Source organism: Gadus chalcogrammus, chromosome 20 (assembly GCF_026213295.1).
Source record: "Gadus chalcogrammus isolate NIFS_2021 chromosome 20, NIFS_Gcha_1.0, whole genome shotgun sequence".
Taxonomy (NCBI): domain Eukaryota; kingdom Metazoa; phylum Chordata; class Actinopteri; order Gadiformes; family Gadidae; genus Gadus; species Gadus chalcogrammus.
The window spans coordinates 15186947-15201946 of record NC_079431.1 but is presented as its reverse complement, the minus strand read 5'-3'; the positions used below and the strand labels follow the sequence as shown (position 1 = coordinate 15201946).

General features: G+C 46.0%; 1 protein-coding gene across 3 annotated transcripts in view; it reads left to right on the top strand.

Annotated features, from left to right (window-relative positions):
- The window catches only part of nrp2b (neuropilin 2b), an 88784-nt gene that overhangs the window by 18661 nt on the left and 55123 nt on the right, over positions 1-15000 (top strand). For all 3 annotated transcript variants that reach the window (XM_056579668.1, XM_056579667.1, XM_056579666.1), the window contains exons 3-6: positions 5648-5875; positions 9678-9833; positions 10205-10374; positions 14889-15000. The exon at positions 14889-15000 is cut by the window's right edge and continues 44 nt beyond it. In XM_056579668.1, coding sequence (XP_056435643.1) covers positions 5648-5875; positions 9678-9833; positions 10205-10374; positions 14889-15000 — 666 coding nt within the window. The remainder of the gene's footprint in view (positions 1-5647; positions 5876-9677; positions 9834-10204; positions 10375-14888) is intronic.

The window sequence follows — 15000 nt, the reverse complement described above, 5'->3', positions numbered from 1 at the left end:
GAGCGGCCAAGAGGCGTCAGCCAATCAAATGTAAGATCACTGTCTAGCCAGTGGACGCCTCAAGCTGTTATTGTGACCCAGAACTCACCAGACAAACGCACACACATTGGAACACATGCACGCACACACATGCACGCACACACACACACACACACACACATACACGCACACACACACACAGAATCATTCGCCCTCAAATTGACACGCATGCAAGAGTGCACACACACACACACACACACACACACACACACACACGTGAATATGACTACGTTGAAGGGATTAGCTCAAATATTTCCGTGAGGCTAGGGAAATTAAAGTAGTTAAAGTGCACATGAGCACATGTGCGCACGTTCTAAACAAACCCATGTCAGAGAGTGTCCGCCCGCAAAAGCCTAGCTTCACCTCAACACATTGAAAAAGCATAGTGACGCACACACACGCACTGGGTAATGTAATGTGAAGTCATGGCGGTAATCCTTCCCAACAACTTCTGTTGTTTACAACCCAGTTCATTACCCCTAGGACCTTCCTCCCAGCCTTGACACGTCAGCCAATCAGGGTCCTTCGTAACCTTGTCTAGCCAACCGCTATGGCCGCCCAATTCTGACAGCCCTAGTGACCCAGTGAATCAAAACATGCTCCACTTCCTACAGTGAAAACAGTCTGCAGGGGTACAGTAGCACATCCACTGTTGTTTCTTAGATCCTGCCTAGCAACCCAGCTTCTTCGATAATACACACCATTTATTTTTAATGCCTTACGACATACCTTTTAATATTTGATTTTTGACTGAAGGTGACTTTTTATTTTCTTAAACACCCTGGCCAGAGCAAAAACATTTTTTGGTTCTGATTTCATGTCCTATTTCAATCGTATTCTTCAACTATTGAATCGTCATCGCCTGAACATTTTTTGTCTGTATTCGTGGTTCAGTTTACACACAGTTTAAATATTGTTTACGTTTTTTCTCAATGACAGAGTAAAGACATTTCATCCCAATCCAAACAGGAGCCTCATTGTAATGGGTAAATGTGCATTTCACATTTAATCTGCAACCACTGTGTTTTGAATAACAGGCCGGGTCTCTCAAATGAGAGAAGTTTCCTAAACAAGCCTTGGTCCTTGAGAACCGAGGTAAACATCTTTAGTCGGTAACTCACTCAAACGAACCAAATGAACAGAAGACATTGGTTTCCTGGTGACACTTTTATTCACACATTTCAGCGGTAATGTAGCCGAATAGTTTGTTTAGTCTCAAGTTAAAAGCCTGGGTGGGATTGAAAGGAAAAAATCTAAAGACTGTTGAGACAATTTGGTTTACTTTTCAAATTCCATGACACCGTCAACTCCACAGAAGGGCTGTTTTGTGCCCAAAAGTGTGTGTGTGTGTGTGTGTGTGTGTGTGTGTGTGTGTGTGTGTGTGTGTGTGTGTGTGTGTGTGTGTGTGTGTGTGTGTGTGTGTGTGTGTGTGTGTGTGTGTGTGTGTGTGTGTGCGCCTGTGAGAGGGGCACATCCAGGGTTAGTGAGAGGGATACTAATTGCAGGTTCTAGTTAACTAATGGCCCACTGGCATGACCACAAAGGTTAAATACCTTAGGTCGCAAGCACACATGCACACATACACATACACACACACACACACACACACACACACACACACACACACATCACACTCACAAACACACTCACAAACACACACACACACACACACACACACACACACACACATACACACACACACACACACACACACACACACACTCACAAACACACAGACACACACACACAAACACACACACACACACACACACACACACACACACACACACACACACACACACACACACACACACACACACACACACACACACACACACACACACACATGCGACCACAGAGTAGACGACTGCACGCAAACTCGAGACAGACACCAAAAACATTCACTCGCACATGTCTCCGCAGACAGGGGGGAGCCTGGTGTGGCACATGACCCGACCAGGCTGCCCCCTCCCCCACCTCACCCCACCCCCAACCCCAACCCCAACCCCCACTAGAAGGACCCAACCCCACGTTTCAACGGGAAATCTACCCAGCAACACATCTGCACGGCGAATCACTCACCCATGAATACACATAAAACAGGTATACAGACAGACATACACATAAAACACACACACACATAAACTCACGCTCCATTCTCTTCAAATAGGAAAAGTCAAAGAGGGAAAGAGAAAGAGCAGGGAAAGAGCAGAGATGCCAGCGGAGCGATGGAAATGAGAATGGATGAGAGGAACCGGAAGCAGATAGGGAGAGGCGGAGAGCATAATAAGCCACGGAGTAGATCTAGTCCTCCTTATTTACTGCTGCTTCTCACAGAGATGCAAATGTCACCATAAGAACAACCAGGACTCCCCCGCCCCCTCCAACCCCCTCCTGCCGACCGACAGACCCACCGATTGTCAGAGAGATGTAGAGTTGATGAAGAGGACGCTATAACATGTTAAAGTCCAACCGGAGAAGGAGGGTGAAGGGGGGATGAAACACTGTGAGGTTGGAGATGAAAGTGGGAGGAAGAGGGACCGGGGGTGCGGGAGGGGGGTAGAAAAAATAGAAGTACGATAGGAGGGAGGAAAGGAGATGGAGGAAGGTAGAGAGGGGAGGATGGAAGGAGTGGGGTAGAGAGTGCGGGGGGGGGGGGGGGGGTATGAGAGAGGGGAAGGGTGTGAGAGAGGGAGGGAGGGAGGGAGGAATGGAGGGGGGGAGAAAGAGATGGGGTGGTGGCAGGGTGGCGAGGATGGAGGGAGTGGGAGGGAGGCATGGAGGGCAGGGGAGAGATGGGGGGGGGGAGCGGGAGGGAGGGAGGGGAGGGGAAGAGCGAATGCAGGCCAGTATTGTTTTGGCGATGTTCACAAATCATGAAGTAATGAGGAGGGAATAAATGGCGGCTGGCGACAAAACTGGTCAGGCGTTCAGTCTACTGCGCATACACACACACACACACACACACACACACACACACACACACACACACACACACACACACACACACACACACACACACACACACACAGACACACACACACACACACACAGACACACACACACACACAGACACACACACACACACACACACACACACACACACACACAGACACACAGACACACACACACGCACACGCACACATGCACACATGCACTTACACGCGCACACATGCACATGCACACACACACACACACAATAGACCCACACTGTCCAGAAACCGTCTCTTTGCGGGGGAGCTGAATCACAGAAAGACATACACACACACGCACACACGCACAGACACACACAGAAAGAGAGAAGTACAGTTTGTGTGTTGGTGGTAATTGTATTACAGAGAGAAGGTCACAATAACAAAAACATGAGAGAAAAACAGACGGACCGGCAGCACAACCACTCTCTCTCCAAGGCTCGGATGGTGGGAGTGAGGGCAGGTGAAACGTGCGGCGATCTCTGTCGTGTGTCGGAGCTCCACTCCCTATCCGTGCGGACGTCCCCCTTAATCCCCAGCGAAGAATCACCAAGTAGAGATAAAGGATTTTCAATGAAAGCTGTCTAGGGAATCAAATTGAGCTACAACTTGTAACGTGAACTACAAGCATACAGGGGCTGTATATATAGGTGCCCTCATATACTGTCCCCTCAGAGACACCATATTCCCCTTCCCGGAATCGGCAAGAAAATATAAAATATGTAAAATATTAAAAAAGGAAACGAGTCGAGATAGGAGAATCTAGCAGAATTCCTTTACAGCATGCTGGAGGCTGTATAGAAGGCCTCTGTTTATATTTGTATTTTGTTTTATGAATATTTCACACTTTTATCTCAGAGGAAGCAAATGTGGTTTGGTTGGACACACACAGGCAAACAGACAGAGACACAAACCAAGCCACACACACACACATACTTTCTTTCTGACACTCAAGCCAGAGTATTCCACTGCGTTAACGACGTCTCCTTTAAGTTTCCATGGCGATAACCAATCCAATCCAACCGTTAAATTCTAGAATTAATTCTCGTCCCAGAGTTCCGTCTGTAAAAGAGTGATTCAAGTTCCCTCTTCAGCAAGAAAATGCTGTCCATGCCAGCTTGGACATGTCTGGCTGTGCTCATTGTGTAAACACACACACATACACACACACACACACACACACACACACACACACACACACACACACACAGACACACACACACACACACACACACACACACACACACACACACACACACACACACACACACACACACACACACACACACACACACACACACACACACACACACGCCCATACCCACATACTGCAACCTATTTATCTTCTCTGTGTTGGGTGTAATCGATGTGTGTATGTCGGTTGTATGTGTGTGTGTGTGTGTGTGTGTGTGTGTGTGTGTGTGTGTGTGTGTGTGTGTGTGTGTGTGTGTGTGTGTGTGTGTGTGTGTGTGTGTGTGTGTGTGTGTGTGTGTGTGTGTGTGTGTGTGTGTGTGTGTGGGTGTGTGTGTCTGTGCTTGTGTTATGATGTGCATGTATGTCTAGTCTTTGAGTTTGTGGAGGAGGGGTGGGTACGGGTGGGTTCATGGGGGGTATTTAGGTATGGGTGGGTGGGCAGCGATAATTGCACAGTTGGACCCAACCGTAGGCACAGCGGTGTGTGTGTGTGTGTGTGTGTGTGTGTGTGTGTGTGTGTGTGTGTGTGTGTGTGTGTGTGTGTGTGTGTGTGTGTGTGTGTGTGTGTGTGTGTGTGTGTGTGTGTGTGTGTGTGTGTGTACCTAATAATTATAATTAATACACAAGGTATTACAGTGATGGGAAGAGGCCTAGATTACTCTTTGTCAGTTGTTAATCACATGATGTATGCTGCCCTTCCCTCTAACTGTATATGGGTGTCTGTGTATGTGTGTGTGTGTGCGTGTGTGTGTGGTGTGTGTGTGCGCACAGTGATATTCAAAGCCCCTCCATGACTGTTAAACTATCCAACCGCGTGGCTGTCAACATACTCTATGTCTCTCTCTCTCTCTCTCTGTCTCTGTCTCTCTCTCTCTCTCCTCGTATGTACAACGTCATTCTCTCGCCATGGCCCACTCGTAAACACCTATATCTCGGTTGTCTCCGTTTCCTCTCTCCTCACAGCTCAATGTGAGGAAAGAGGGAGAGAAAACATTCATCTGTTTGATTGATTCTCTCTCTCGCTCTCTCTCTCTCTCTCTCTCTCTCTCTCTCTCTCTCTCTCTCTCTCTCTCTCTCTCTCTCTCTCTCTCTCTCTCTCTACTGCTCACACTCTCTCTTAGTCACGTAGTCACAGGCTGTCACTGCTGAAATACACAGTTTGAAAAGTTTATGTAAGGGCAAACTTTGTGTAGCCTTTAAGCTGTAGTTTGGGCCTTGAATATCAGCAATACTATGTATGCATAGTTTTGGTTGATTAAACATGCCAAGAATCAATAGGTTTGAGGATTCTTTCGGTATCCAGTCTTCTGTATTTTTTATATTCTATGGGGGAACAGTACTCCTTTGTTCGTTGGTTCTGGCCCAACATCCGGTACCGGTCGGGGTGTGATCCATCCATGGTTGCCGGTAAATAAATGGTCTCTGTGTGTTTTCCCCCGCAGGTTCCGACTGCTCCCAGAACTTCACCAGTCCCACGGGCCTCATCGAGTCCCCAGGGTTTCCTGACAAGTATCCCCACAACCTTGAGTGCCACTTCATCATCATCGTGCCCCCCGGCATGGACGTCACACTCAGCTTCTTGACCTTTGACCTCGAGAATGACCCTCTGCCCGGTGGAGAGGGCGAGTGCAAATACGATTGGCTGGAGGTGTGGGACGGGCTCCCTGGAGGTGAGCGATTGGCTGATTCGTGTTTGTTTGCCTGACCTTTTCAAACAGTCTCGTCGTCACGTTCTCGTCGATTCTCATCGACTCTGTTGAAATAAAGTACCCTCAGAACCTGTTCTTATAATGAGGCTAACGATTATTACCACCATTCCCACCACATTGAGAGTTATTACTAAGTGTGATGATGATGGTGATGGTGATGATGATGATGATGATCCACACCCTGGTAGCCTCTTCCTTGTTGGATAAAGGTGTAATGATAGCACCACAGACACCTCAACAAACATAATGTTTTGCAAACTTTCCTGAGGTACTGAATGACTCGAGAGCTTTGTTCGAGTGCTCATTCTGGGTTCACGTAGGGGAATCAAATCACGTTTCCTTTCCCGGCTAAGTCTGCCAATGTTTCAATCAGCATATTGGACACGGGTAAATATACATTTCTGCCCAGGATTACGGCAAAAAGAGCATTTGCTCCGCCCTGCCTACAGCCTCATAGTATCGATTGATGTCGAAGAGCAGTTATTTTGGGCGGTGTGCGTTGGTAGATAAAAGCATCTCCTACAGGCAGCCCTGCCAGGAGCTAGTGCAGAAAACCTTCACCACTTTACTCAGAAGGAGGAGAGGTGAAAGATGAGAGAGGAGGAGAGGAGGGAGGGAGGAGGAGGGATGAGAGAGGTGGAGAAGAGGAGAGGAGGGAGGAGGAGAGATGAGAGAGGAGGAGAGGAGGGAGGGAGGAGGAGGGATGAGAGTGGAGGAGAGGAGGGAAGAGGAGAGATGAGAGAGGAGAGGATAGTGGAGATCATTTCATGGAAGCGGTTCAGAGGAGCGGGAGGGAAGGGAAAGAGAGCGAGGAGAGAGAGGGGGAAAAGGGAAAGGGATGAGCAGCACAATGTTTTATGTTTCCTGCCGCTGGTTTTCGAGGGCAAGGTGAGGCAGAGCGTACAGGAAGGCGTGCAGAGCGGAAAATACCGTCGGTGGAGCTTGTGGCTTCATGTGGGGTCAGAGGGACCGAGGGCAGGGCTGGGTAAATACTCAAGGGCCAAAAGGCCTCAGGACTTCAGGATGCTGGCAGGGAGGAGGCAAGGAAGAGAAGGATCAGTGGGGGATATCCTGCAGGGAGATTCTCAGACAGGAGCAAGAGAGGTGGAGAGGAGGCCAGACATCTGCCATAACTCAGGGAGATCTTCTGTATCATGGACGAAGGACTCACCCTTGGTAAAATTAATCTGTTTTTCACCGTCTAGGGACAGATTTAGCCCTATGGATGAAAAGAGCTCACATTTTTTTGTTGTTGACTGTTTCACACTCACTTGAAATTTGGGTTTACAACATCTTCTGGAAGTGGTGTGCCTTTTCCCTTACGGAAGCATTTGACAGTTCACTCGACGAGATGCTTTCTCCATTTCACACTTAGAATAAGCAAAGCAAAGACGGATGTTTTGCTTTAATCTTCTCAATACTAATGCTAACACTACCAGCACTCATACTAATAATGCTAATAATAATACTAATAAAGCCATTGGGGGCTATGTGGAGGAAACAGAAGGGGGTGTAAATCCAGAGTTGGAAAGGAGCCACAGCATGTTGGCTCAGTATCTGCCTCTAGGATTTACTTTCCTTGGCTTCCGATGGCTCCTGATGTTCTTGTTATTTTTTTACCGGGAGAAAGAGAATGAAGAGGGAAGTTCCAGAAAGATTATTGGAACTTTCCTCAGTTAAGAAGAACCTATGCAAAGTTTATTTTGCACTTCTCTGCAACATCTGTTGTTGTGCTGTTGTTTTACTTGCTGTATGTTTATCTAAAGTGACTTATAGTGAATTAAGATACATGTCACCAAGGAATGTGTTATGGCATCGTGTTCAGCAAGTAGGCTGTGGACACGGTGGGAATCATTCCCAGAACATCTTAACCACTAGAACAGACTGTCCCGCTTCTGCATTCACATAATAATAACTGCTGACCTACTTTGTCCATGCCACTGAAAGGTTACCATAACTAAACTCCTTTAATCCATACAGCCCCCCCTCACCCCTCACCCATCACCCCTAACCCCCCCCGAAACACACCTAACCCTTGTGCCCTACTCTCTCTCATTATCATCATCTGTTCTCATATTGTGGCACACACACACACACACACACACACACACACACACGTATGTGTGTATGTCTTCAAACTTCGCCTGAGCAAAAAATAATAATAATAATAATAATAATAATAATAATTAATAATAATAATAATTCATGTGCACGCAGAGACTATGGCGGCCGAAATTAGACTATGGCGGGCCGCCATAGTCTCGTCAATGTGTGGGAAACACTGCCTTCTGCCCAGTGTTGGTGATGCTGACCACAGCATATATGGAGCTGTTGGTTCATTCAGTCAACGTTTGAACAATTTATAAAGTAAAAGTTTAGCATCAAGTGCATCCAAACAGGAGTCCTCTTTTCTCATCCCCTTCTCCCCTCCTCTCCTCTTATCCCTTCTCATTCATTCTCCCCTCCCCCCCGCTCCTCTCATCCCTCTTCCTAGTCTGCTCTCGCCTCCTCCCCTCCCCTCTTTTTTCGTGCCTCACCAGTGTTCTTCTCTCCTCTATAAAGAGTTATTACTGTTATTTGCTCAAGAGCCCTAGTTCAAATATCCTCCCACAAAAAAAAAAGTCGGAAAAAAAATCAATACCGTTGATCGATTGCTGGCTATTTCCTTCCTCTGTTCCTCCTCCAACAGCTACATCTCATCTGTGTGTGTGTGTGTGTGTGTGTGTGTGTGTGTGTGTGTGTGTGTGTGTGTGTGTGTGTGTGTGTGTGTGTGTGTGTGTGTGTGTGTGTGTGTGTGTGTGTGTGTGTGTGTGTGTGTGTGTGTCTTGGTGTGTGTGTGTGTGGGTGGGTGTGCCGGGTGTGTGTGCAAGAGAGAGTGTTTGGCACCAGCAGGGGATGAATCCATCAGACTCAAAAACAGGGTGCTCCTCCCTTGTTGCATGCACACACAAGCACACACACACACACACACACACACACACACACACACACACACACACTCACACACACACACACACACACACACACACACACACACACACACACACACACACACACACACACACACACACACACACACACACACACACACACACACACACACACACACACACGGCACACAGAAATGCATCAGCTGACGAACCCAAAGCCCAAAGGTTTTAAATCACAGTCATCTATGATGTGTTGACGTATACAATCTGTAGTATTAGGGAGGACACAGAAGAATCACTCTATAACACGCTCACACACACACACACACACACACACACACACACACACACACACACACACACACACACACACACACACACACACACACACACACACACACACACACACACACACACACACACACACACACACACACTCACAAAGACAGATTATCAGGGTTTTTTGATGGATTAAGGAGCAGTGGTGATAGAGGACCACATGACAGGAAAAAGAGGGATGCAGAGAATTTAAAAATAGTAAACAAAAAGTATAGTTAGAGTAAAGTCAGAGGAAAACTTCTGATTCTGCACATTTGGCCTACTATGCCCTTACCCAACAATAGATACAATGCAAGGGACGCATGAAAAGTTAATAACCAACTAACATATTTAACCCCAAATTTCCCATCTTGGAACAACTCAGCACTTATTTCAGCTCTCAACATTCTGATATTAACAATTTAGAAAACAGTTTATTTTTCCTCAATTCTGTGACATACGTCCATTGTCTCTGCCTGTGACTAACCGGGTGTCACTTCCTGTTTGTTCCTCAGTGGGCCCTCTGATTGGCCGGTACTGTGGTACACGGGTCCCGCCAGAGATCCAGTCATCCACAGGCGCCCTGTCACTGTCCTTCCACACCGACATGGCCGTGGCTAAGGACGGCTTCTCTGCCCGCTACAACATGACGCATAAGGAAGTCAGCGACAGTAAGCAGTGTGTGTGTGTGTGTGTGTGTGTGTGTGTGTGTGTGTGTGTGTGTGTGTGTGTGTGTGTGTGTGTGTGTGTGTGTGTGTGTGTGTGTGTGTGTGTGTGTGTGTGTGTGTGTGTGTTAGATCTGTCCATGAATTTGTGTATTCTGTGGTGTAAAATGATGAAGTCGAAGTCATCTAAAATTTTGTTGAGGCATAACTCACCCTTGACCTCAAATAATATTTTCAACTTTCCTCTCTTTCTTTCTTTCTTTCTTTCTTTCTTTCTTTCTTTCTTTCTTTCTTTCTTTCTTTCTTTCTTTCTTTCTTTCTTTCTTTCTTTCTTTCTTTCTTTCTTTCTTTCTTTCTTTCTTTCTTTCTTTCTGCAGCATTCCACTGCTCAAACCCCTTCGGTATGGAGTCGGGGAGGATCACCGATGACCAGATCACGGCGTCGTCCAGTTTCTATGACGACCGCTGGCTCCCCCGTCAGGCACGTCTCAACAACGAGGACAACGGCTGGACGCCCATCGAGGACAACAACAAGGAGTACATCCAGGTACGGCCAGCATGGGGAAGAGTAGGGTTCTGTTAGCGCAGTTGGCTTCATGGGACACCTTAAAGCTCTTTTAACAAAGTTAGCATCATTGGACAATTTTGAGCTCTGTGAGCGCAGTTAGCATCATTGGACATAATATAGCTCTCTTGGCGCAGTTAGCATCATGGGACAATATGAAGCACGTTAGCACAGTTAGCATCACTGGAAATAATATAGCTCTATTGGTGCGGTTAGCATCATGGGACAATATAAAGTTATTTTAGCGCAGTTAGTATCACTGGACATAATATAGCTCTGTTGGTGCAGTTAGCATCATGGAACAATATAAAGCTCTGTTAGCACAGTTAGCATCATCGGGTATTAAAAACGGTATTAGCACTGTTAGCTCACTTAGCATCATGGGAAATATGTAGTTAATCAATGTTCATTTATTAATAGTTGAGCATCATGGGACAATATGAAGCACGTTAGCACAGTTAGCATCACTGGAAATAATATAGCTCTATTGGTGCGGTTAGCTGACAATATAAAGTTATTTTAGCGCAGTTAGCATCACTGGACATAATATAGCTCTGTTGGTGCAGTTAGCATCATGGAACAATATAAAGCTCGGTTAGCACAGTTAGCATCATCGGGTATTAAAAACGGTATTAGCACTGTTAGCTCACTTAGCATCATGGGAAATATGTAGTTAATCAATGTTCATTTATTAATAGTTGATTCAGTTAGCTCTGTAGACTCGGTCAGTGAAGTGCAGTAAGTTAGCTCGTTTATTTCAGTTAGCTGTGTGACCCAGTTGGCTCCGTTAGCTTTGGCGGCTCTGTTATTTCAGGTCATGAAGTGAGCTCTGTTAGGTTAGGTAGCTGAGTTTAGCACAGTGATTTAATTTTCTAATTTAACAACCAAACAAAAGAGAATATATTTTTTTATCTTTGAGGCCTCGTTGTGCCTCTCTCTCTGTATCTCTCTCCTGTTGACTAAGAAAGACCCAAACAGGTTGTCCCTCGCTCTGTTGATTCAGTTTAACAACGTTTTTGGAGGGAAAAATTTTGCGTTAACCAGAATTCCCGGAGCGTGTTCAGTTCAATACTAGAAGGGTTTTATTTAACAGCTGTCAAGAGGCGGCGGTATTTAAAAAGTGAGTCACTGCCGCTAACGAGGACAATAGCGTTCTCTCATCGACGAGCTAAAGCCTCCTGCGCGGTGACTCATGCACCTGCTAGCGCCACACAACGCACGGCTTAACTGAATTAGTGTAGCGATATTTCAAAAGGACACCCTATTGTTGGCATGGATAATCAATTATGTACACGTTTGTTTTTTTGTGGCTTTCTTTATAGAAGGTAAACGTATTATTACCCCAACCTTTAGTGTGGAAGTATTCAATTGGGTGTGTGTGTGTGTGTGTGTGTGTGTGTGTGTGTGTGTGTGTGTGTGTGTGTGTGTGTGTGTGTGTGTGTGTGTGTGTGTGTGTGTGTGTGTGTGTGTGTGTGTGTGTAAACATTTGTGTTTACTGTTCATCGTTGGGCAAGCTTTGTGCCATCCTAGATTTAAGGGATGGCAACAACGGGTAATGAGCCTGGATTGATACAATAGAGAGAGAGAGAGAGAGAGAGAGAGAGAGAGAGAGAGAGAGAGAGAGAGAGAGAGAGAGAGAGAGAGAGAGAGAGAGAGAGAGAGAGAGGAGAGAGAGAGAGAGAGAGAGAGAGAGAGAGAGAGAGAGAAAGAGAGAGAGAGAGAGAGGGAGATGGGAAAGAGAGAGAGGGATGGGGAAGAGAGAGTAAGGAAGAGATAGAGAGGGATAGAGAGATTTATATAAACCATTCGAGTGAATAAGGTACAGTAAGCTGTCAACTAGAGTGGTAGCTGGCCCCACATAAGAGGCAGGGTATTGGGACGGCTGCCACGTTTCCGCTCACTTCTGAGATGTAGCTTGTGAAACCCCACTTTCAACGACATTTACTCAAAGAAAGTCCGGACAAATCTGTTTTGATTTTGCTTCATCCTACAGTGTGGCTTAAGTGCCGATTCAGTGTTTCGTCAGCAGTTTTCTCAGATTAAATTGAATCACGCAGAGTATAGGTAGAGTTTTCCAAAGATATTTCTTGTGGTAAACAAGTAGTTTATTGTACAGCTTTATCAGTAAATGTGTTATAAAACATAAAAGTAAATGTGGTGTAGGCGCATCTCTCTCTCTCTCTCTCTCTTCTCTCTCTCTCTCTCTCTCTCTCTCTCTCTCTGGTCAGGTTGATACGTTCCTCTCTAGCTCTCAGCTGTTCTCCTGTGTTAACACCTAGCAAAAAGAGAGGCCCTGCATGTGTGTTTGTGCCTTTGTGTGTGTGTGTGTGTGTGTGTGTGTGTGTGTGTGTGTGTGTGTGTGTGTGTGTGTGTGTGTGTGTGTGTGTGTGTGTGTGTGTGTGTGTGTGTGTGTGTGTGTGTGTGTTTGAGTGCCTGTGCAAGTGAAAGTGTGACTGTATATGCTGTATGCGTGTGTCTGTGTGTGTGTTTTTGTGTGTGTGTGTGTGTGTGTGTGTGTGTGTGTGTGTGTGTGTGTGTGTGTGTGTGTGTGTGTGTGTGTGTGTGTGTGTGTGTGTGTGTGTGTGTGAATGACTTGACAAGCAGCTGTCATAAATGCCAACATGCTGATCCCTCTTACACTCGAGCCTCTTCTATACATGTGCACCAGGACATGGGGTGTGTGTTTGTTTGTGTGTGCGTGCGTGCGTGCGTCACACACGTGTTTTAGGCATAAGGGACTGAACGCTCATGTGCAGACGTTCCGAAATACCTCAGACTGTTTGTCAATGCTATCTACCTTCCTCTGTATCTGATTTCCCTCACACACACACACACACACACAACACACACACACACACACACACACACACACACACACACACACACACACACACACACACACACACACACACACACACACACACACACACACACACACACACACACACACACACACACACACACTTACTACTTTCTTCTCTATCTCTATTCCAATACCGTCATCTCCAACTTTTCTATTCTGCTAAATTTTTGTCTATTCGTATCTACTCTTTTCTTTGAACCATCTTCTTTTCTACTCTATTCAGTTATATTCTATTCAATAATATTCTGTTCTATTCTATTCTGTTCCATCATATCTCTACCAATCATATTCTACTCTTTTATGCGTGCTGTATTCTACTCTGCTCTACTGTTTTCTATGCTCTGTGTTGTGGTCTGTGGTGCAGAGTGATGAAGCTGGCAGACCTGCTGGCGCTTATGATGCTAACAGCTCTGTGATGAATGAGGAGAACACCCTGGGAAGAAACATTCACACACACACACACACACACACACACACACACACACACACACACACGCACATGCACATGCAGACTAACACACACACATACACACACACACAGGCATACATACATTCAGTTTCTCTCCCCCCGCCCCCCTTTCTCTCTCTCTTTCTCAATGTCTTTCTTGCTCTTTCTCTCTATTGATTAATTGTCTGGTGGGATCGCTCTCTGCCTCTAAATATTGTAGCCTGTGTGTGGTTGTGTTTGTATGTATGTGTGTGTGTAGGTAGTAATCTAAAACACCTGTCTCTGTGACAAATAACAAACACAGTGTTTTACCTCCCCTTGTGTTTTCAACCACATACACACACACACACACACACACACACACACACACACACACACACACACACACACACACACACACACACACACACACACACCACACACACACACACACACACACACACACACACACACACACACACACACACACACACAAACACACATCCCTTTAAATTGTTTGCCGTACAGCAGTGTGTGTCAGTTGTATAAACTGTGTTAATACAGGTAGTGTGTGTTTCAGTGAAACCCTGTACGTACTGGGCTTAGTTTCGTAAATTTTTCACAATTAAATTCACTGCAGTAAACATAATTAAGACGACAACATTTTCTTGAGTCCCAATGTATATATTAAAAACATTAGGGTTTTTCCTGTTCAATATGAAATAAATACATTACTTAATAAGTGAGATGAATTACTATTGCAAAAAGAGTAAATAGAATGCATATGAGCTGAAATTGGCGACACATGGACACAAAGCTAACAAGCTAGGGCTGTGGACACTGCGGAGGAAGTCTGTTGGCTCGCATGCTAGGCACGTAGCGTTAGTTTCACAATTAGGACGGAGAAGGATAATAGCTAGTGCACGCGAGGAAATTAAAAACAGCCATGGGTCACTCCTATTGATCAGCTATAGGAGGAGGGGAGAGAGAGGGGGGGGAGAGGAGGGGAGGCGTAGAGGAGGGAGTGTTTAGGAGAAGAAGGGGAGGGAGAATAGATTGAGCTTGGGGGAAAGAGGAAGAGGAGGAGGGAAGGACAGAAACTGGGGGGAAGGGATTTTAAGGGGAAAAAAGTATATTCGCCAGTCGTTCAACAGAAAGCTCGGTTTCTGCAAGTTTTAACTTCAACGTTCGTCTTTAATCTCCCAGGTGGACCTGCTGGTGCTGAAGGTGTTGACTGGCATCGCCACGCAGGGAGCCGTTTCCAAGGAGACGCAGAAGACCTACTACGTCACCACCTTCAAGCTGGAGGTCAGCACCA